Consider the following 23337-nt stretch of genomic DNA (forward strand, 5'->3'; position numbering starts at 1 on the left):
ATTTCAATATACATTGACTTCGCATATTCATACAGATGAGTAGCTGCAAAGAATATAACCAACAACGAAAAAGAAAACTGCCTCTGCATTTTACAAAATTGTACCTTATCGTGAATTTGAATCCTTAACGTTTTTCACGGCCGAGCTGATGGGAAATCGAAAGCGTTGCACGTGCATGTTTAGGATGAATGCCTTTTTTGCACGTTTATTCGAGAAACTCATGAAATCGCATGCTGATGAAATTAAGCTGAATAAACTAATTACCTTTTGAATGTTGATATTGGTGATCATTCAAATTCACTCGAACTTGAATTGAATGATCGCATAGTTAAATTGAATGCAAATCTGATATATCTGAATGAGAAAACCTACATTATGAAACACGCAAAACACTGAATCTTTCGTGTACGTACGCATTAATTTACCCTAACACGTCTGTCTGTGGAAAATCAATTTCAGGCCTCAGAGCAAATAAGCTATTATGAGTTCGGGAGCAGGAAGTGTATCACGGTGAACTGCAATACGAAGTAGGGCGCGCTGGAAAATAGAGCACTCACGACAGAAAGGCCAGGCTGTCTGGGACCTATTTCATAGAAAGGTTATATGATAGCAAATCTTGCTGGAGTGGCAATTGTTACGGTAATGACAAGAATTCGGCTTCCTGATTGGTTGTCGCTATGGGAAGTTGCCATTCCAGCAATAATTGCTATTCTTAAATCTTTTATGATATGGGTCGCGGTGTGCACGCATCGCCACTTCTTCGATATCGATAATGATACCTGCAGAGATATATTATATTTGGTCAGTGGTGTAAAGCAGAGCTCAGTCGTACAAGAAGAGACAAAGGAAAGGTCACCGCCCTGTTCACTTCATAACTCGCACAGAAATTCAGAGCAAATCGTCATGGCGGAATCTATCATCAAGTCCAGCCCATATAAAATCGACACTGTAGAAATGCATTCTGGCGGGGATCCATTCCGCATCATAGGCCTACATTCTGGATTCCCAAAGGTCTTGGGCAATACGGTTGTAGCAAAATTTGTCCTCGTTCGAGACCACTTAGATCATTGAGACGGGCGCTAATACTTGAACCCCGAGGAAATAATATTTACGGGTTGCTAACCGTAGAACCAGACCAACATGAGGCAGATTTGGCAGTAATGTCAATGTACAACGACGGTGTGGGGCTGGTAATATTGTTCTTGGCCGCTATGCCCTGGAGTACGGGATCGTCAAAGCGGTGGCGCCTGAAACGCAAGTCAACATACAATGGCCCTGCGGATTGGTCAAAACTTTCGTAGAGTATAATGGTCAAACCAAGAGATCTGGAAGAACAAGATTCCTCAGCGTTCCCGCGTTTGCATTCAAAACTGGTAAGGAATATGGCATCTCAGTATGTTATAATAAGATTTTACTGCGATGTAGATACGAGTTGCATCCCCTTTATTAAGCTTTCGGGCTAATCGCCTCCGTCAGAAAATTTACAATGACAATATTCAACGACAATATCCATCCACAATTAACCACGGTGTAAAATAAACCTTACTCAAAATAACCCTAATTAGAAAAATTAGAAATTACTTAAACATCCTAACGATAACTTGAGAGGGCCAAATAAGCTAAAGTTGTATATCAAAGTGACAGCAATTGCACTTTCAAGCGATCAAAACCTGACCCGCTATTCCAAACAAGTTCTTTCGACAGCGATAAGATAACATGTCACATAATCGCATGGGCCTATAGTATGTTTCCCATGGTGACAACTTTGTCGGCAAAGGAAATGGAACATTTTCATTTTATTTTTATTTCTTGTTGCAGGGCAGTTCATAATACCGATGACAATGCACGTGGGTGGAATGAGGAAGCAGAATAAAAGTGGTGAAACAAACACAATGAAGATAGAATGATGCTCATGAAATGTTAATCGTGCAAAATTCTTTCAGGAGTTGCGTGCAAAGTAACTCTCACGTGCTACTATTCTGTTTGCCTGGGACATATGAATACTTTACTTGTCCCAAATCGCAAACGCGTCAAGGGCATGCCTTTGTTGTGTGTCCTATCCTATTATAACTTCGGCCAAAATAACGAACAATGATGTGGTCATAAAACCGTCTGGGAGGAGGGGTGGGGGGGGGGGGGGGTGGGGAGAGTTAGGGGAAGAAGTTTTGACCCTTGCTAACAGTGAGAGCTACCAGAGCAGCAACCGCGGCTAAGTCCTTAAATGAAGACCTAGTATAATAACCGTGAAGTACAAAACCCTCCTCAAGTTCTTTTCTACGCTGAACAATTGAGGGTCAATTCATTTTTTTTTCTATTTATTTCGTTCTTGGAATGTTGTTTAGATATTGAAGTCGACGTGCCTGGATATGGGGCGGTAACAGTAGACATCGGTTTCGGAGGAGCATATTATGCTTACGTCAGCGCAGACCAGTTGGGACTCGACGTTTGCAAATCACCTATGCCAGACATCCAATCGGCAGCGGTCGCAGTGGCTAAGGTAGTAGGATCAGCGGTGAACCTGATTCATCCCACTGATCCGGATCTGGACTTCCTGTACGGGACCATAGTTACGGCTGGAAAGGACGAGTGGAGTACGGAGCCCTCTGCAAACTTATGCGTGGCGACTGGTGCACAGGTATGCGATGTGTAGTGGCTAGAACTTTCGGGTGCACGTCACGAGTTTGACACCCAGGAGTCATACAGCCAAGGAGTCATACAGACTAAGAGCTATAAGCATTAAGTGAATTGAAGCCCCATGGGCTCGACATCAAGTAACATAGGTCCACTAGCTATACGGTCCACCAGCTTGACTCTTAAAGCAAATTATAAGGCCTATGAGCGAGACACTTGGCAAAAAAGGCCCACGAAACTGACATGGCATCACGGGACTTAATGTTGAGCTCTTGGGCCTTTTTTGCGTAGTGTAGAGCTCTAGGGCTGTATGTCTGGTGGGAAGACCTCGAACTTTATGCGTTGTGATGTGTACTATTAAAACAAGTTGTCATTCAGTACGAGACCTTGGCACATACAAATGGCCCTAAAACCAACCCAAACTCCAAACCTTCCTCTGTACCCTATGGAGGGTCGGCGTAACCCTACCGGAAATAAACAGGCTCCGTATAAGTACCAGTACCAAAACGATCACACAGACAAACACAAACACACACACACACACACACACACACACACAAATAGCTCAACACTTGCTTAAGATTCAGCAATATGGAAACAAACACATATCTACACAAAATAACTTCCAAAAGCTATAATGACAATATGAATATAGAATCTAAAGCAGCGTAAATCATCCCTAATCGAGAAGAGAGAGAGAGAGGAAAAAAAAAGCTCTTGAAAGTCTATTCTGATATTTTTCCTTGAAAATCATCATCATTCCAGTTGGCGCGAAGCCCGTGCGGATCGGGAGTGACCGGTCGAATTGCGGTGCAGTTGCACAAAGGGCTCATTGACCTGAATCAAGTATGGCGATTCCAAAGTGGACTCAACGATTCGGAGTTCACGGGGAAGGCGGTGGAGAGGACCAAAGTAGGGAACTACGATGCGGTGGTGGTGGAGGTTGCTGGAAAGGGCCACTTCATCGGGAGAAGCACTTTCTTTACTGAAGAAGGAGATGCACTTGGTGAAGGGTTCGTGGCGCAGTGAAGTGACAAGCTGCGTACTTACAGGAACGTTTTTGGTTTTCATAGTTAAGTAGTCCAGCTAAATTCTGAGAGTTCAAGAGAGATGAAGTCTTATTAAAAAAAAAAAGGTTTAGCTACTCCAATTTGACGTAGGAACTTAAAGTCATATCTACTATAATCATATCTTAAAGTAATTTTAATGACACGTTGTATCGATCTGTCGATAAACATTCACTACTATTGATCACAGGTGAATGTTGACCCGGACACTTAAATGGTAAGACGCACAAAATCATGATATATTCCTATTCACACTTTTATGGGCTATTTAAGATTTTTGAATTACATAAATTGCAATGACTTATTAGCGTTCAATATGATGTACCTTGTTTTTCTTTTAAAGTCCTTTATGAGTAAGTATATATTCACTGAATGTTAAAAAGGCAAATAACATTACTGTCAGAAAGAGTCTAAGAATTAAATCGCAACTTTTTCAGTTCATTAGTGGAAAAATGAGCAAAGTTTGCGTTTATCAATTCGTGTTAGAAAATGCATTTTGCATACAAAAATCCATATCAAGAAGGACGAGTGAACTTCATCAGCCAAACTATTTTTATCCTATTATCTAACCAAGATTATTTTCTTATAATTCTTAAATACAATCGCACTTCTTGTTTTCCTATATTGCTTTGATAAATTGCATCAATTTCATACTCAAGATTACGAAACAAAAGGACATTAATGCCAAAGTCACCTCGCACAATTAAAATTTTTCTAAGTTTGGCAACTCAACTGTCATATGTTCGCTGTATTGAATTCGAAATCCCTTTTATCACGTTATCAAATTTTCAATGGGCATTAATACAGCTATGTAGGTGCAGACTTCCCACCGCCTTAAGCACGTTTTTACATTATCTTGCCCTGCCACATATGCCCATGTTGTCATTTGTTTTTTACCCTTTTCCTTTAAATTTTAGTGCAACGTTTATATGCAATTCCTCTACTTTGCTGTGTGTTATGGTATTGGCGTTAATGGGTATACTTGTTGCATGACTAATGAATATTCCAGAAATATCAAATCTTATATCTTTGCTATTTCGCATACTTTTGTATTTCATCTGTCGATGAACGTAGCTAAAGAAAAATTATGTATACAAATAGAAATAAAACCGAAAGAAAGCAAAGTAGAAGGTTGTTTATCATTTCTGTCTTATAAGACCTTTACTGTCATTTTGAATCTTTTTTATTTTCATATCTTCAGTATACGTCGCAATGAAAACAAAGGGAATGATACAAGTTTATCTTATATGGAGAAAGAAAAACCAAAGGTCACTATCATACACAATGTCATAAGTAAGGCCTAATACTTTTGGGATAGCCTCAGCATTAAAGTTGATATGTGTTGATTTACGATACCCTTAACATCCCTTTTGCGATGAAACGAATATCTAGAAATATTCCATATAATTATTTTCAACTATTTTTCCCTCTATTCTTCTTCAAATTACTGGGATACGCCTACACACACACACACACACACACACAAACAAAAAAATCCTTCCAAACCAATATTCGTGTTGTGACCTCATCTGTCAATCATAGCTAAAGTACTGATGTGTGTGACCAAAGACATTTGAATGCACCTTCCCCTAGACTCAGCATAACTTCCATGTTTCTATGACATCAATGCGACTAACAAAATACATGACATTTTGATTTGGATTTGACGGAAGATTCTTCATTTTCTTCTGTTATTTTTTCAGCCTTTCTTTAATCTTTGTGGCTACGAAGACATTTTATAAATCATAGGTTCATTTTTGCAAAAAAAAAATCACATTTCTTGTTGTGATAAATTTGTCTGCTGTTGTCATTGTTATAATAATTATGAACGATCACTTACCCATAAATGACACCTTGTACATTCTTGCAACGTTTACTTTTGTGCCCTGGAAGAGAAAAAGAGAATGTGTTCACTCATGGTATACGTAAATTTTCAGGTTGATAGCCAATTAAATTGCCTTCAATATGGCATATAATACATTGATTTTGAGCCAAACATTTTATGAGAAATATTAAGTTCAAAAAGTATTTACTTTCTGTGCTGAATATAATATATATATATATATGCAGTGTATATATATATGCACAGCTGCAGGAGTTGCCGGAAGGTAACGCAATACGTTGCTCGACCGCCTTAGGGACTCCACTCCGGATTTCTGTAGGGTTTACTCCTTAGCCTTTTCTTCTCCCGAAGATAACCACAAGGCAGTGGGACCACGCGGCAGGTTGTACTAGGTTACGTGGTACTAGTAGCAGGGTTGATTATTCCTGACCTGACCTATACTAAACACTACTCTCTGCTAGCCGTTTCGCACGTAAGTGTCAACATAATCCCGCGATAGAAGCGATGGAATTCACACGTTGTTTTACGTTTCTTTGACTCCAATAACGTCACAATTAAAGATTGCGTTGATTCCTTCAAATCCAATGATGTCACAATGGAGGTGCGTCACTGCACACTGGTAAAGTGCGTTATACTGAGATCGCGCAACAAGCTGACTGCGTTTCCAATGATCCAGAGAGTGCGCACGCTTGAACTACTAGTAGAGGGCTTAAACAGTGAAAAACAGTGATGAAAACAGTGATGAAAACTCCTTCCAAAAGTGCTGGTGCCAAATTGTATTGGTTCATCCTTTCCTTTGGACTACATCAGCAACGCCGAGAGGGGGAACTTGACGTATGGGCAGCACAAGTTCTCCATTTCACATCAGCCCAGGCTCGTAGCACTCTGGAGAAGACACTCCAGCGACATCTCAAGACGTCGACACAATGTAAGAAGGAGAAGTTAAGAAGTGAAAATGAAGACTCCAACTCTTCGGCTAGCAACCTGGAACGTTCGAACCATGTGCCCTGGTTTTAATAACGACATCGAACAGAATAATGATGCCCGAAAGACTGCGGTTATCGACAAGGAACTATCAAGACTAAATGTTGACATTGCCTGTCTACAGGAGACCCGTCTGGCAGACAGTGGTTCTATCAAGGAAGCCAATTACACCTTCTTTTGGAAGGGTCTGTCACAGGACGACCCAAGACAGCACGGGGTGGGCTTCGCAGTGAAGAACTCTCTGGTTTCCACCATTGAACCACCAACTGGCGGGACAGAGAGAATACTCACTCTGCGTTTGTCTACAACAGTGGGCTTCATCAACATCTTCAGCATTTACACACCGACACTCTGCTCCACCTCAGAGACTAAAGACCAGTTCTATGAAGAATTGGATGAGATGATATCCAGGATCCCCAGCACTGAAAGACTTTATCTTCTAGGAGATTTTAATGCTAGAGTGGGAGCTGACTACAACACCTGGTCTTCCTGCCTCGACCACAAAAAAAAATCAAATCCAAAAAAATTTTCACCAGCCTTAACAAATTCAGAAGCATCAAAATTTCTAAAACTCCTAAGTTTAGAAACCAAAGGCTTACATTTGACTCGTAGTCCTTTGAGGTTGACATACACAAGTGAGTGGTCGCTTAAGCCTATTGATGCTATGCCATAATCTACCTCTTTCAGTAATGTTGATACAAAAATCAAATCAATACAGCTACTACTATGTGGAGTACAACGAGTTGCACCTTGTATCAACTGCTTCAGATTAAACATGGAACACATTGCCTTCAGCTTAGAGTGTAACGGATTATCACTCAAAACATTACAATTGAAATCACCGATTAAAATAAAATTCTGAGTTATCTCACTACCTTTCTCAATATTGTTTTCCATACTTGTGAAAAAATCAGCCTTGGAAGATGGTGGTCGATACACAATACCAATCAACCGAGATGATGAATTCGGTACCCTAATTTCAATCCACATGACCTCAAGCTCACCACATTCAAGGTCACTTCTACGTGAATAAGAAATAGATGATTTAATGTAACAACCTATACCACCACCTTGACAGTTTCTGTCTTTTCTCTCAAAAGAGTACCCACTGACCACTAAACTCAGACTGACACTTTCATCCACCCAAGTTTCGGACACAGAAAATATATCTATCTCGTTGACAGCCAAATACTGTGTGATCTGATCGACCTTATTCCTCAAACTTCTCACATTCAAATGAGATATTATAAAACCATTTTTCATCCCTATTCTAACAGTACTATTTAACTCTTCCAACGATTTTTGATTATCATCATTAAGATCAGATCGGACTTCGTTTCTGGGAGAGACCGTTTCATGGTCGATATCAAACAGAGCTAATAAATGTGAGTCACTATCATAATAATCCAAACTGTTATGAAATGGCAGTTCAGTGAATGTACATAATTTTATGGCAAATCCAGTCCACGTCACTTTCAAAGTCAGTAATGGGGACTCCACATTTGACGTGACACCACATTTGACACCCTGCACAGAGGGCAGCCTTCTGATTCTTTCTAACTGAAAGGTTACACATTAAACAAGGATATTAAATATTTGCCTCTTGAGAAATATTTGATTTGTGTGCAATCATTAAAAAAATATTCTATATATTACTACACATTTAACATACAAACGATACATAACGATCAGTCTCACATATTTTCGATGTCCTGTGCAGATGAGATTCTGACTCGCTTGGCGTCTTTGTTGAGGGCGAAAATGATGTCGTCTTGTGTCCAGCAGGTCTTCGCCTTTCTGCTACTGACAAGCTTCCTGTAAAGTGCGGCTCAGCTAGCAGTTAGGTCCTCTTAGGCTGCGTTTATCAACTTTCCCCAGTTTAAACGACTTTCGAAAGCCCTTTCCATAGCCCTTTCCATAGCCCTTTCGAAAGCCCTTTCCATAGCCCTTTCGAAAGCCCTGTCCACTCCCTGTACTATTAATGTGCCGCTTTTTTTCGTCGGCTGCGTTTATCAACTTTCGATAGCCCTTTCGATAGCCCTTTCCATAGCCCTTTCGAGAGCCCTTTCCAAAGCCCTGACTGCCTGTACTATTAATGTGCCGCTTGTTTTCTAAGAAGGGACGGCGAAAAGCAATTACCATCATAAAGACATAATCTTCCTTTGAGAGTGACGAGTCATGATACAATGCCACATGAATCATTGTCTTCCTATCTGTGAGGCAGCTCCAGTTTAGCACATACTTCAAATATTTCTGAGTGGCGGCATGAGACATGGGATCAAAGGGAATGAGACTGTTGTTACTCTATTTCTCAAACCTTGTTGGTGAAAGAAACACCTCCTTGTTCCAAGCATATGCGTGCATTACACACAGCTGTATGTATACACCTGTGTACACGTACTCGTGTGCACTTTACGTGGCGCGCGTCTTTTCAGAAACTGGAAACGCATGGTTGCGTAACCGCAGTAAGGCGACCTAAAGGGCTTTCAAAACAGCTTTGCGTTTATCAACTCGTGAAAATTCCTTGAAAACTGTTTGGATAACCTGTTTCTGCCGAGAAAGGAGAGTTGATAAACGCACCCTTTCGTAAAAGGCTTTCCTAAAGGGCTTTCAAAACAGCTTTGCGTTTATCAACTCGTAAAAATTCCTTGAAAGCTGTTTGGATAACCTGTTTCTGCCGAGAAAAGGAGTTGATAAACACAGCCTCTGATGAAGATCTTGGGTCCTTGTATGTCCTTCAGTCGAGTGCGGGCTTTGTAGACATCGCTTCTCGCGTTGTAGCGGCTGAACTTGATGATAATCGCTCGAGGTCCCTTCCTTCTGGTTGCATCTGCGTACGATGGGGTTGGATCGTAAGGCGCGCGTTGCGATCATCGGCGGTGTCGTCCTGCCATGGCCTTGGAGTTATACGATGGCTGCGGTCGATCGCATCAGGAAGTATTTGTAGGCCCATTTTGGAGTTGAAGAGATCAAGCAGCAGTTTATCAGTGCGTTCATTTGGGTCCTCTCTGACGCCGTATACTCGCAAGCAATTCCGCCTGCTGTACTGCTCGGCATCGTCACTCTCGTCGTTGAGTTTTTGGATGTCTCTCTGCATAATTATCTGAGATTTTCTTTTTCATGGCATTAAGCTCGTCAGCGTGCTTCTGAAGGTCCAAGGACACAGCATCATACACTTTGGACGTTACACGCTCTTCAAGCTTCGCAGCAATTACCTCAAAAACTTCGTTGGCAATCTGTTTGACAAACTCCGATGAGCGCAGAGAATGCCCAATTTGGCGTTCAATGGCGTCTTTCAGCGTGCTGTCGAAGCTATGGCTGCTTGACTGACAAGCCGGAGTTGACTCCTCGTCTGAGCTCAAGTTCGATTCATCGGCCCCGGGCTCACCGGCGGGGGTCTTGTCCCTTCGCCGGTCATTCTCTGACAACTTGCCCCTTTTGGTCTTCCGAGACTTTTCTTGAGTTTTTCCACCTGCAGGCATATCGGTTTTATGAAGAACCTATATTTCGAAGAAATGTGTCCTCATCCTTAGTATTCACGACAAAAATTTCCAGTTGAAATGTCCTCAGAAAGGTATAATTTATACTTGAACAAGACTTGACACACAACCGCACTCAACAGCAGCAGATGTCGTTTATGTTCACTGATAGTATCGATGTAAAACATTCATAAGGTATGAACATCTTATAGGTCTGACATTGTGCAAGGTATCATGGCTGTATGGAGAAACCAGCGAACGTGTTTTTTGTTGCCGTATACTACAAAGAGTCATGTGTGAACGTATGTGTGCTTGGGTGTGTGTGCGTGTGTGTGTGTGTGTGTGTGTACGTGTTCTATTGTGCCTGGTCAATTTTTGTGCCTGCAATCTACCCTGGGTTCCAAGGTATAACGGGTAGTTTGCAGGCACAACCCTTTTTGGGTGTAAGGGAGTATGCGCCAATACTACCACATTCACTAACTGGTAGTGTCCCCTCGGGTGCTGTTCGTTATTCTGAAGGTTCGTTATTCCGAGGGTTCGTTGATCCCAAGGTTCGTTGATCCGAAACACGCAAATTCCCTATACCTAGAAGTTCGTTAATCCGAAAATGAAAAAGGGTTCGTTATTCCGAACATTTGTGGCGTTAATCCGAAGGTTTGTTATTTCGAAGGTTCGTTAATCCGAAAATGAAATAGGGTTCGCTATTCTGAAGGCTCGTTTATCTGAAAATGAAATAGGGTTCGTTATTCCGAAGGTTCGTTCATCCGAAAATGAAATGGGATTCGTTATTCCGTAGGTTCGTTGATCCGAAATGATATAGGGTCCGTAACGAACCATCGGAGTAAAGAGCTTCGTTTCATTTTCGGATTAACGAACCTTCGGAATAACGAACCTTATTTCATTTCGGATTAATGAACCTTCGGGATAATAAACCTCATCACATTTTCGGATTAACGAATCTTCGGAATAACGAATCTTCGGAATAACGAATCTTCGGAATAACGAACCTTCGAAATAACGAATCTTCGGAATAACGAACCTTCGAACTAAAGAACCTTCGAACTAAAGAACCTCCGGAATAACGAGCTGTAACCCTGTCCCTAAGACTGTTGGGAGACGCTACACTACAGGGCCTATGGGACAGTGTAGTCTTGGCGCAGACTCCTTGATCCAAAACAAGGTTCTGTGCCTGCAAACAAGCGGTCTGGCAACCCCTTTCCCGACCAGATATTTTGTCAGTTTTTATGTTTTGATTATGAACACCCATAGGACATTCACTTAGGCCAAGTTTGGTCCATGGGCTCCATGGGGTACACCGGAGGGCCTTTTCGGGGGGTCCCTGGGGCCGAACCCGCCCTATGGGACCAGGCTGACGCGCATTTTGTTAATGAGGAGGGTGGCCCCAGCAACTGTGAGGGGTCAAACCTTTTTGGCTTGATGGGGTAAATTGACCAGCAGCCAGCTCTCAGACTACGAGGTTTCCATGATTACCGGCGGCGTGCCTGAGGTTGCCCCGAATGCAGAATTCTGTTTGTTGTTATAATGTGTTGTTGTACGTCGGGTTCAAATTGACTGGATGACTTGTTGCCGGGGGGGGGGGGGGGGGGAGGGGGTGATCCATGGGTTTATTGACTTGACGTCGATGCTAGACCAGAGTGTACTTACATTGATTTCTCGTTGCAATTTTGAATTAGGTTTCAAACTTTATTCCTAAAATATCTAAACATTCTCTCTCTCTCTCTCTCTTTACCAATCGCGGGTTTTGCCGGTATTCAGTGGTAAAATTTACGTGAAACTTTGCTGTTCATGTGTGTCACTCTCAGTACCGAAATCATAGTATGTTGACTTACGTTTCAGGCGCCACCGCTTTGACGATCCTGTGTTCTAAGGCATAGCGGCCAAGAACAATATTACCAGCCCTACACATCGTACCACAACCGTTGTTGTACATTGACATTACTGCCAAATCTGCCTCATCGTGGTCGGATTCTACGGTTAGCAATCCGTAGCCTACTTATTCCCTCGGGGTTCAAGGACTAGCGCCCGTCTCAAGTGGTCTCGAACGTGGACAAAGTTTGTTATAACCGTATTGCCCAAGACCATTGGGAATCCAGAATGTAAGCCTGTGATGCGGAATGGATCCCCGCCAGAATGTTTTTCTACAGTGTCGATTTTATATGGGCTGGTCTTGCTGATAGATTCCGCCATGACGATTTGCTCCAAATTTCTATGCGAGTTATGAAAATCTCAACGAGAAGTGAACAGGGTGACAATTCCTCTACTTGTACGACTGAGCACTGCTTTGTACAACTGACCAAATCATATACCTCTGCAGGTATTAATAATGATATCGCAAGAGTGGTGATGCATGCACATCGGGGCCCCAATTCATAAAAGACGTTAGGATAGCAACTCTTGCTGGAATGGCAACTTCCCATAGCGACAGCCAATCAGGAAGCCGAATTCTTGACATTACCATAACAATTGCCACTCCAATAAGATTTGCTATCATATCAACTTTCTATGAAATAGGGCCCAGATAGCCTGGTCTTTTTGTCGTGAGTGCTCTATTTTCCAGCGCCCCTTATATCTCGTATTGCAGTTCATCGTGATACACTTCCTGCTTCCGACCTCATAATAGCTTATTTGCTCTGTGGCCTGAAATTGATTTTCCACAGACAGACGTGTTAAAAAATATGCAAAATTCGGTGTCTTGCGTGTTTCATGATGTAGGTTTTCTCGTTCAGTTTCATCAGATTTGCGCTCAATTTAACTATGCGATTATAAACGTCTGAAAAGGGCGTTCAAATTAAACATGCACGTGCCACGCATTCGATTTCCCATCGGCTCGGTCGTGCATGATAAAGCACACATTTATAACATATATGGGCAGTCTTTTTCGTTGTTGCTTATATTCGTTGTAGTTACTCATCTGTTTGATTACGCAAACTCAATGTATATTGAAATGGAACTTTTCCCTGATAACAGATTTTAGGTCGTATAACTCCACTTTCAAACACATATATACACATTTTATTCATACATGACGTATATATCCTTAGCACAAGATATTCATGTACTCTGCTAGAGCAGAGGATACATAAATATCTCGAATATGGACAGAGTAAGTGAATGAAGGATTTGGCAACCAGCACGACTATCATCGGCGATAAAACCCTTATTGGGTGAAACAGGTCTGCTGCTGAGCCGATTGTGGTTACTCATGACATGGACACGGGAAGGCAGGAAAGGAATGCAAAGTTTGAATATAGATGTGGACATACATGAAATACAATATAGCCATTTCCTATAAATGTTACATCCATGCTGTCAGGGGATAGATTGAAAGTGGAATAAAGGTCGACAGGAAAGAAATGCATTCAATGCAATTAAACTCAAAGATTAAATGAAACTTTGAGGTGAAAATGAAATTATTCAATGCAATATACATGACAGGGAAAAGGGACCCGTAGAAACGCGTTTAAACTTGTGTATGCGAATTGAATTTGAATGTTCAAAATGCAAGTTGTGTTTTTGTTAATGAAATTGGTAGGCCTACTCGGGATGAAACTGAACGTGTACCCAGATGGCGGAATATTGCATGGCAACTTTGAGTCGTTGAATTGAAAATACACCCACTTTATCTAAACTGAATGAAAACGAATCTAAAAAGAATGACATGAAAAGATAGTGAATGCTCAAAGAATGAAAATGAACCATATTTTAGATCATTTTTTTCCAGATTTAGCACTTTTGGTACGAAAAGTGATGGGACTCGGCCGGTTGGTCCGCTTTATTTACAGGTGTGAGACCAAACACCTTTTTTCCCCCTGTTTTTTCAGGGGGGGGGGGGTCATGTATGTCAGCAACCGTGATTGATAAATACCTGAGTTGCAGAGACGGGGTGTAAAGGTCTTCTTACCAAAGGTAGCCTTTTCAGTGTCGTTACTGGTCTACCAGAGAGCCCTTCCATTTATGTTGCCAGGTGCCAGTTTATACAACTGGGTCGATAGTGCAAGGTAAACGCCTTGCATGAACCTTTACATGAACTCCAGCCTTAAAAATGTCAGAAACAATGCTGTTTATGACATTAGAATATAATGGTATTATTATCATCCTTATCATACGGAAGGAAGCACACTGTTAGGGTGCTGGCGCCCCCAAGGTTGCTGCACGGATAGCTGGATTTAAGTTTAATCTACTGTCTTTACCTTTGCACTCAGTTGGTATATTCTAACTGATGATGAGTCGTGTGTGCGCTTTGCCATTAATGCACTCTACAATGTTGATGCGGCATTTCGTTGCACACAATTGATAACTTGATCGAAGACCAATGAGTTCAATTCAGCGTTTAAACACAGAAACATGTAGGTCGGTAGCATGTACGTCTTAGTTATTCCGTTTTTAGTTTATCTGTTGACATCAACAATATTTACATGCGTCTTCTGTAACTAATAGTAACGTTGTCCGGGTCGTTTACATTACTGAGGGACCTACAAATAGGTCAAAACACGGTGTCCAAAATTTGTAACGTTGAAATAGAATGCATGCAGGTTTTGCTCGAGTTATACAAAACAATGTTGCAATAATAGCACTTTGTACAGATTCATCGAAGCAGAACGGTTACTCTCGTACCTCTCCTCGTCATCTGCGTCTCTGCAACTCATGCAGGTATTTATCAATCACGGTTGCTGATCTAAATGACCCAAAAGTTGTTTGGTCTCACACCTGTAAATAAAGGGGATCAACCCAAGTCCCATCACTTTTTCGTACCAAAAGATCTAAATGTGGAAAAGTTGATCCAAAACACGGTTCATTTTCATTCTTTGAGCATTCATGTCATTCTTTTTGAATTCTATTTCATTCAATTTATTCAATTTAACAACTCAAAGTTGCCATTCAATTTCCCACCATCTGGGTAGACGTTCACTTTCATCCCGAGTAGGCCTACCAATTTCATTTATAGAAACACAACTTGCATTTTGAACATTCAAATTAAATTTGCATAAACAAGTTTAAACGCGTTAATACGGGTCCTTTTTCCCTGTCATATATATTGCATTAAATAATTTCATCTTCACTTCAAAGTTTCATTTAATCTTTGAATCTAATTGCATTGTATGTATTTCTTTTCTGTCGACCTTTATTCCACTTTGAATCTATCTCCTAACAGTCAGGATGTAACATTCATAGGGAATGGTCATATCTTAGAATTTCTCGTATAAGATTATGTCCGTATCACCATTCAAATTTTGAATTCCCCGTGGCCATATCAAAAGTTACCACAATCGACTCAGCAGCAGACCTGTTTCACCCAATAAGGGTTTATCGCCGGTGATAGTCTTGCTCGTTGCCAAATACCTCTGTCCATATTCGAGATGAAAATGTATCCTCTGCTCTAGCAAAGTACATGAATATCTTGTGCTATGGATATATACGTCGTGTATGAATAAAATGTGTATATGTGTTTAAAAGTGGAGTTATACGAGTTATTATAGCTGTTATCAGGCAAAAGCCCCATTTCAATATACATTGACTTCGCATATTCATACAGATGAGTAGCTGCAAAGAATATAACCAACAACGAAAAAGAAAACTGCCTCTTTATTTCACAAAATTGTACCTTATCGTGAATTTGAATCCTTAACGTTTTTCACGGCCGAGCTGATGGGAAATCGAAAGCGTTGCACGTGCATGTTTAGGATGAACGCCTTTTTTGCACGTTTATTCGAGAAACTCATGAAATCGCATGCTGATGAAATTAAGTTGAATAAACTAATTACCTTTTGAATGTTGATATTGGTGATCATTCAAATTCACTCGAACTTGAATTGAATGATCGCATAGTTAAATTGAATGCAAATCTGATATATCTGAACTAGAAAACCTACATTATGAAACACGCAAAACACTGAATCTTTCGTGTACGTACGCATTGATTTACCCTAACACGTCTGTCTGTGGAAAATCAGTTTCAGGCCTCAGAGCAAATAAGCTATTTAATTGTGAGATTGGGAGCAGGAAGTGTATCACGGTAAACTGCAATACGAAGAAGGGCGCGCTGGAAAATAGAGCTCTCACGACAGAAAGGCCAGACTGTCTGGGACCTATTTCATAGCAAGGTTATATGATAGCAAATCTTGCTGGAGTGGCAATTGTTACGGTAATGACAAGAATTCGGCTTCCTGATTGGTTGTCGCTATGGGAAGTTGCCAGTCCAGCAATAATTGCTATTCTTAAACCTTTTATGATATGGGTAGCGGTGTGCACGCATCACCACTTCTTCGATATCGATAATGATACCTGCAGAGATATATTATATTTGGTCAGTGGTGTAGAGCAGAGCTCAGTCGTACAAGCAGAGACAACGGAAAGGTCACCGCCCTGTCCACTTCATAACTCGCACAGAAATTCGGAGCAAATCGTCATGGCGGAATCTATCATCAAGTCCAGCCCATATAAAATCGACACTGTAGAAATGCATTCTGGCGGGGATCCATTCCGCATCATAGGCCTACATTCTGGATTCCCAAAGGTCTTGGGCAATACGGTTGTAGCAAAATTTGTCCACGTTCGAGACCACTTAGATCATTTGAGACGGGCGCTAATACTTGAACCCCGAGGAAATAATATTTACGGGTTGCTAACCGTAGAACCAGACCAACATGAGGCAGATTTGGCAGTAATGTCAATGTACAACGACGGTTGTGGTACGATGTGTGGGGCTGGTAATATTGTTCTTGGCCGCTATGCCCTGGAGTACGGGATCGTCAAAGCGGTGGCGCCTGAAACGCAAGTCAACATACAATGGCCCTGCGGATTGGTCAAAACTTTCGTAGAGTATAATGGTCAAACCAAGAGATCTGGAAGAACAAGATTCTTCAGCGTTCCCGCGTTTGCATTCAAAACTGGTAAGGAATATTGCATCTCGCTATGTTATAATAAGATTTCACTGCGATGTAGATACGAGTTGCATCCCCTTTATTAAGCTTTCGGGCTAATCGCCTCCTTCAGAAATTTACGATGACAATATTCAACGACAATATCCATCCAAAATTAACCACGGTGTAAAATAAACCTTACTCAAAATAACCCTTATTAGAAAAATTAGAAATTACTTAAACATCCTAACGATAACTTGAGAGGGCCAAATAAGCTAAAGTTGTATGTCAAAGTGACAACAATTGCACTTTCAAGCGACCAAAACCTGGCCCGCTATTCCAAACAAGTTCTTTGGACAGCGATAAGATAATATGTCACATAATCGCATATAGTATGTTTCCCATGGTGACAACTTTGTCGGCAAAGGAAATGGAATATTTTCATTTTATTTTTATTTCTTGTTGCATGCCAGTTCATAATACCGATGTCAATGCACGTGGGTGGAATGAGGAAGCAGAATAAAAGTGGTGAAACAAACACAATGAAGATAGAATGATGCTCATGAGATGTTAATCGTGCAAAATTCTTTCAGGAGTTGCGTGCAAAGTAACTCTCACGTGCTACTATTCTGTTTGCCTGGGCATGCCTTTGTTGTGTGTCCCATCCTATTATAACTTCGGCCAAAATAACGAACAATGATGTGGTCAGAAAACCGTTGGGGAGAAGCGGGGGGGGGGGTTGGGGAGAGTTAGGGGAAGAAGTTTTGACCCTTGCTAACAGTGAGAGCTACCAGCGCAGCAACACCGGCTAAGTCCCTAAATGAAGACCTAGCTAGTATAATAACCGTGAAGTACAAAACCCTCCTCAAGTTCTTTTCTACGCTGAACAACTTAGGGTCAATTCATTTTTTTTCTTTTTATTTCGTTCTTGGCATGTTGTTTAGATATTGAAGTCGACGTGCCTGGATATGGGGCGGTAACAGTAGACATCGGTTTCGGAGGAGCATATTATGCTTACGTCAGCGCAGACCAGTTGGGACTCGACGTTTGCAAATCACCTATGCCAGACATCCAATCGGCAGCGGTCGCAGTGGCTAAGGCAGTAGGATCAGCGGTGAACGTGACTCATCCCACTGATCCGGATCTGGCCTTCCTGTACGGGACCATAGTTACAGATGGAAAGGACGAGTGGAGTACGGAGCCCTCTGCAAACTTATGCGTGGCGACTGGTGGACAGGTATGCGATGTGTAGTGGCTAGAACTTTCGGGTGCACGTCACGAGTTTGACACCCAGGAGTCATACAGCCAAGGAGTCATACAGACTAAGAGCTATAAACATTAAGTGAATTGAAGCCCCATGGGCTCGACATCAAGTAACATAGGTCCACTAGCTAAACGGTCCACCAGCTTGACTCTTAAAGCAAATTATAAGGCCTATGAGCGAGACACTTGGCAAAAAAGGCCCACGAAACTGACATGGCATCACGGGACTTAATGTCGAGCTCTTGGGCCTTTTTTGCGTAGTGTAGAGCTCTAGGGCTGTATGTCTGGTGGGAAGACCTCGAACTTCATGCGTTGTGATGTGTACTGTTAAAACAAGTTGTCATTCAGTAAGAGACCTTGGCACATACAAAATAATGGCCCTAAAACCAACCCAAACCCCAAACCTTCCTCTGTACCCTGGAGGGTCGGCGTAACCCTACCGGAAATAAACAGGCTCCGTATAAGTACCAGTACCAAAACGATCCCACAGACAAACACAAACACACACACACACATACACACACACACACAAATAGCTCAACACTTGCTTAAGATTCAGCAATATGGAAACAAACACATATCTACACAGAATAACTTCCAAAAGCCACAATGACAATGTGAATATAGAATCTAAAGCAACGTATTCATCCCTAATCGAGAAGAGAGAGAGAGAGAGAGAGAGAGAAAGCTCTTGAAAGTCTATTCTTATATTTTTCCTTGAAAATTATCAACATTCCAGTTGGCGCGAAGCCCGTGCGGATCAGGAGTGACCGGTCGAATTGCTCTGCAGTTGCACAAAGGGCTCATTGACCTGAATCAAGTACGGCGGTTCCAAAGTGGACTCAACGACTCAGAGTTCACGGGGAAGGCGGTGGAGAGGACCAGGGTGGGAAACTACGATGCGGTGGTGGTGGAGGTTGCTGGAAAGGGCAACTTCATCGGGAGAAGTACTTTCTTCACTGAAGAAGGAGATACATTGGGTGAAGGGTTCGTGGCGCAGTGAAGTGACACGCTTTTTGGTTTGTTTGTTTGTTTGTTTGTTTGTTTTTGGTTTTAACATAGTTAAGTAGTCCAGATAAATTCTGAGAGTTCAAGAGAGATGAAAGCTCAATTTTTAAAAAAAAAAGTTCAGCGACTCCAGTTTCACGTAGGAATTTAAAATCATATCTACTATAATCATATCTTAAAGTAATGATACTAACACGTGATCTACTAGGGTCTGTCGATAAACATTCACTACTATTGATCACAGGTGTATGTAACCCGCACACTTAATGGTAAGACGTAAGAGATCATGCTTTATTCCTATTCACACTTTAATGGGCAATTCATGATTTTTCAATTACATGAATTACAATGGCTTGTCACCATTCAATACGATGTACCTCGTTTTTCTTATAGAGTCCTTTTTTAGTAAGTATATATTCACTGAATGTTAGTAAATGCAAATAATTCTGCTGTCAGAAAGAGTTTAAGAATTAAATGCGGACTTCATAAATTCATTAGTGGAAAAAAATTTGCATACAAAAATCCATATCAAGAAGAACAAGTGAACATCATAAGCCAAGCTATTTTAATTCTATAACTATATAAGATTATTTCGTATAATTCTTACATCCTATCACACTCAATCTTGTTTTTCTATATATTGCTTTGATAAATTGCATCAATTCATACTCAAGATAACGAAACAATATATATATATATATATATATATATATATTCATATATACTTTTTTATGCCAAAGTCAACTCACACAATTTATTTTTTAAGTTTGGCAACTTAAGTGTGATAATATTGTTTGCTATATTGAATTCGACATCTCTTTTGTCTCGTTATAATACAGCTATTAAGGCGCAGACTTCCCACCGACTTAAACATGTGTTTAAATCATCTTGCCCTACCACACTTGCCCACTTTTAGTGCAACGTTTAGTGCAACGTTTATATTTAGCAACGTTTATATATGCAACATATTATATATATATGTTTACATTTAGTGCAACGTTTATATGCAGTTCCTCTACTTTGCTGTGTGTTATGGTATTGGCGTTAATGGGTATACTGGTTGCATGACTAATGAATATTCCAGAAATATTCAATCTTATATCTTTGCTATTTCGCATACTTTTGTATTTCATCTGTCGATGAACGTAGCTAAAGAAAAATTATGTATACAAATAGAAATAAAACCGAAAGAAAGCAAAGCGGAAGGTTGTTTATCATTTCTGTCTTTTAAGACCTCTACTGTCATTTTGAATCTATTTTCATATCTTCAGTATACGTCGTAATGAAAACAAAGGGAATGATACATGTTTATCTTATATGGAGAAAGAAAAACCAAAGGTCACTATCATACACAATGTCATAAGTGTTATAAGGCTAATACTTTTGGGATAGCCTTAGCATTAAAGGTTTCCTGAAATGCAAATGCATGTTGATTTGTGTTAATTTACGATACCCTCAACATCGCTTTTGCGATGAAACGAATATCTAGATACATTCCATATATTTTCAACTATATTTTTTCTTCTATTCTTCAAATTACTTGGATACGCCTACACACACACACACAAAAAAAAAAAAAAAAATCCTTCCAAACCAATATTCATGTTGTGACCTCATCTGCCAATGATAGCTTAAGTACTGATGTGTGTAACCAAAGACATTGGAATGCACCTTCCCCTAGACTCAGCATAACTTGCATGTTTCTGTGACATCAATGCGACTAACCAAAGACTTGACATTTGAATTTGGATTTGACAGATTCTTCATTTTCCTCTGTTATTTTTTCAGCCTTTCTTTGATCTTTGTGGCTACGAAGACATTATATAAATCATACGTTCATTTTTGCAAAGAATTCATGTTTGTTATTGTGATAAATTTGTCTGCTGTTGTCATTGTTATAATAATCATGAACGATCACTTACCCATGAATGACACCTTGTACATTTTTGCAACGTTTACTTTTGTGCCCTGGAAGAGAAAAACAGAATGTGTTCACTCATGGTATACGTAAATTTTCCCTTTTAATTGACCTATCAGGTTGATAGCCGATTAAATTGCCTTCAATATATGGCATATAATACCTTGATTTTGAGCCAAACATTTTATGAGAAATATCAACTTCAAAAAGTATTTACTTTCTTTGCTGAATATTATATATATAAATATATATATATATATATATATATATATATATATATATATATGATATGTTTATGTGTGTGTGTATGTGTGTGTACTACACATTTATGTCACTTTAAGTTAACCATGATAGTGACCAAAATTCACACACACAAAAAATCCAAAATTAGCTACTAATGGCCGATCGTGGCGTTCGTATCCGCCTCGCACGACAGTGGGATCACATTTCATTGCTATTGATATTACTTTATATAATTTCGACAATAAAGACAGTAGATGTCGCACGATGCCGGCTGGTGTTAAAAGCTTTTGACCTATCATCAAAAAGCTGACAAGGACCTGAGGTCGAGAGCTTCTACCTTTACATCATTCTTCCCAAGATGACAGAAGTGTTGGGTAAGAATATCAGCATCATCCCAATATATACATATATATATATATATATATATATATATATATATATATATATACCGGGTGTCCCAAAAAAAAGCGGAACGGTGGATTTTCAGTACCTTGCGTTCTAAAAGTGATATACTTTTTGACATCATTAGAAAGAGCATCTTCCGCAGAAGACCACGATACCAAAATCATTAAATTTGGTTCTGTACTTTTTATTCTACGCCAATTTCTGTAAATGCAGTCATTTTCAATTTTTTGCGACTTATGAGATAATAATTTGGGTGCGAAACGCGTTCCATACGGTGAATTGTGTAAGCTCGGTGATCCATGTCAACAAAAGATAACGCTTTCATATTGGGCGCGCACACACACACACACACACACACACACACACTGTTTTTTTTTCCTGGCCCGTGCCCAATGTGAAAGCTGTATCTTTTGTTGACATGGATCACCGAGCTTACACAATGTTCACCGTATGGATCGCGTGTCGCGCTCAAATTATTATCTCATAAGTCGCAAAAATCCGGCGAAATTTGACAATGATTGCATTTTCAGAAATTGGCGTAGAATAAAAAGTACTCAACCAAATTTAATGATTTTGGTATCATAGTCTTCTGCGGAAGATGCTCTTTCTAATGATGTCAAAAGATATATAACTTTTAGACCGCAAGGTACTTAAAATTCACCGTTCCGCTTTTTTTGGGACACCCGGTATATATATATATATATATATATATATATATATATATATATATATATATATATTTGTGTGTGTGTAAATATATATATATATATATGTATATATATATATATATATTATATACATATATATATATATATATTTATATATATACATTTACACACACACATTCATATATATATATATATATATATATATATGTATATATATATTCACCCATTATATCCTTGCAACAAAAGACTGGGGCACAATCTCTGTGAACACTCAACATAGATGTATTTCCACACAAAGGTCTATTTAAATTCATTAAGGCACATGGCAGGAAGATTTCACGAAAGGATAATTTTTTACTCCAGCAATAACACAAAGGTCAGCAGGTCAGCAGTAGAGTGTGACATTATACGGCAACAGAATTTGTTAGATATATTGTCATGATTGTCCCTTTAGCAGTTCGCTTCATTTTCATCTCTCAAATATTGCACGTATCAGGCCTTTCCTCGATAAGAAAGCTTGTGAGCATGCTGTGAGAGCTCTCGTTACCTCAAGAATAGACTATGCAAACTCCATGCTGTCAGGTACTTCTTCAAGTAATGTCCAGCGCCTTCAACGTGCTCAAAACCGTGCTGCAAAGCTGGTTTTTCTAGCCAAGAAGCGTGACCATGCCTCTCCTCTTCTTCAGCAATTACACTGGCTCCCTGTGCAAAAGCGAATCATCTACAAAATCCTGTCAATCACGTACAAATGTCTTCAGAATTGTGCTCCATCTTACCTCATGAGTCTACTTTCACGTCACCAATCTAAAAGACAAGGAATGCGGTCAGGCCAAGACCCAACCCGGCTGTCTGTCCCTATGACTCTTACTCGGACAGGAGACAGATCCTTCTCAGCAGCTGCCCCACGCCTATGGAATCAGCTCCCTCAAAGTATCAGGGAATCACCA

General features: G+C 40.3%; 3 protein-coding genes and 1 pseudogene across 3 annotated transcripts; 3 read left to right on the top strand and 1 right to left on the bottom strand.

Moving 5' to 3' along the window:
- The first annotated feature begins 1160 nt into the window (after positions 1-1160).
- LOC139716346 (trans-L-3-hydroxyproline dehydratase-like) lies at positions 1161-3660 on the top strand. Its single transcript, XM_071627894.1, has 3 exons — positions 1161-1254; positions 2343-2635; positions 3397-3660. Exons 1-3 carry the CDS (start codon positions 1161-1163, stop codon positions 3658-3660), a joined length of 651 nt encoding a protein of 216 aa, XP_071483995.1.
- A 2881-nt stretch (positions 3661-6541) lies between these two features.
- LOC139716348 (craniofacial development protein 2-like) lies at positions 6542-8075 on the top strand. The gene is made up of 2 exons (XM_071627895.1): positions 6542-6985; positions 8061-8075. The coding sequence occupies exons 1-2, from the start codon at positions 6542-6544 to the stop codon at positions 8073-8075; spliced, it is 459 nt and encodes a 152-aa protein (XP_071483996.1).
- A 144-nt stretch (positions 8076-8219) lies between these two features.
- LOC139716349 (uncharacterized) lies at positions 8220-10007 on the bottom strand (annotated as a pseudogene).
- A 6712-nt stretch (positions 10008-16719) lies between these two features.
- LOC139716350 (trans-L-3-hydroxyproline dehydratase-like) lies at positions 16720-19151 on the top strand. Its single transcript, XM_071627896.1, has 3 exons — positions 16720-16915; positions 17830-18122; positions 18888-19151. The coding sequence occupies exons 1-3, from the start codon at positions 16720-16722 to the stop codon at positions 19149-19151; spliced, it is 753 nt and encodes a 250-aa protein (XP_071483997.1).
- The last annotated feature ends 4186 nt before the right edge of the window (positions 19152-23337 follow it).

This window comes from Diadema antillarum, unplaced genomic scaffold (assembly GCF_040938485.1).
Source record: "Diadema antillarum isolate AM-2024a unplaced genomic scaffold, OU_Dant_1.0 scf00000064, whole genome shotgun sequence".
NCBI classification, from domain to species: domain Eukaryota; kingdom Metazoa; phylum Echinodermata; class Echinoidea; order Diadematoida; family Diadematidae; genus Diadema; species Diadema antillarum.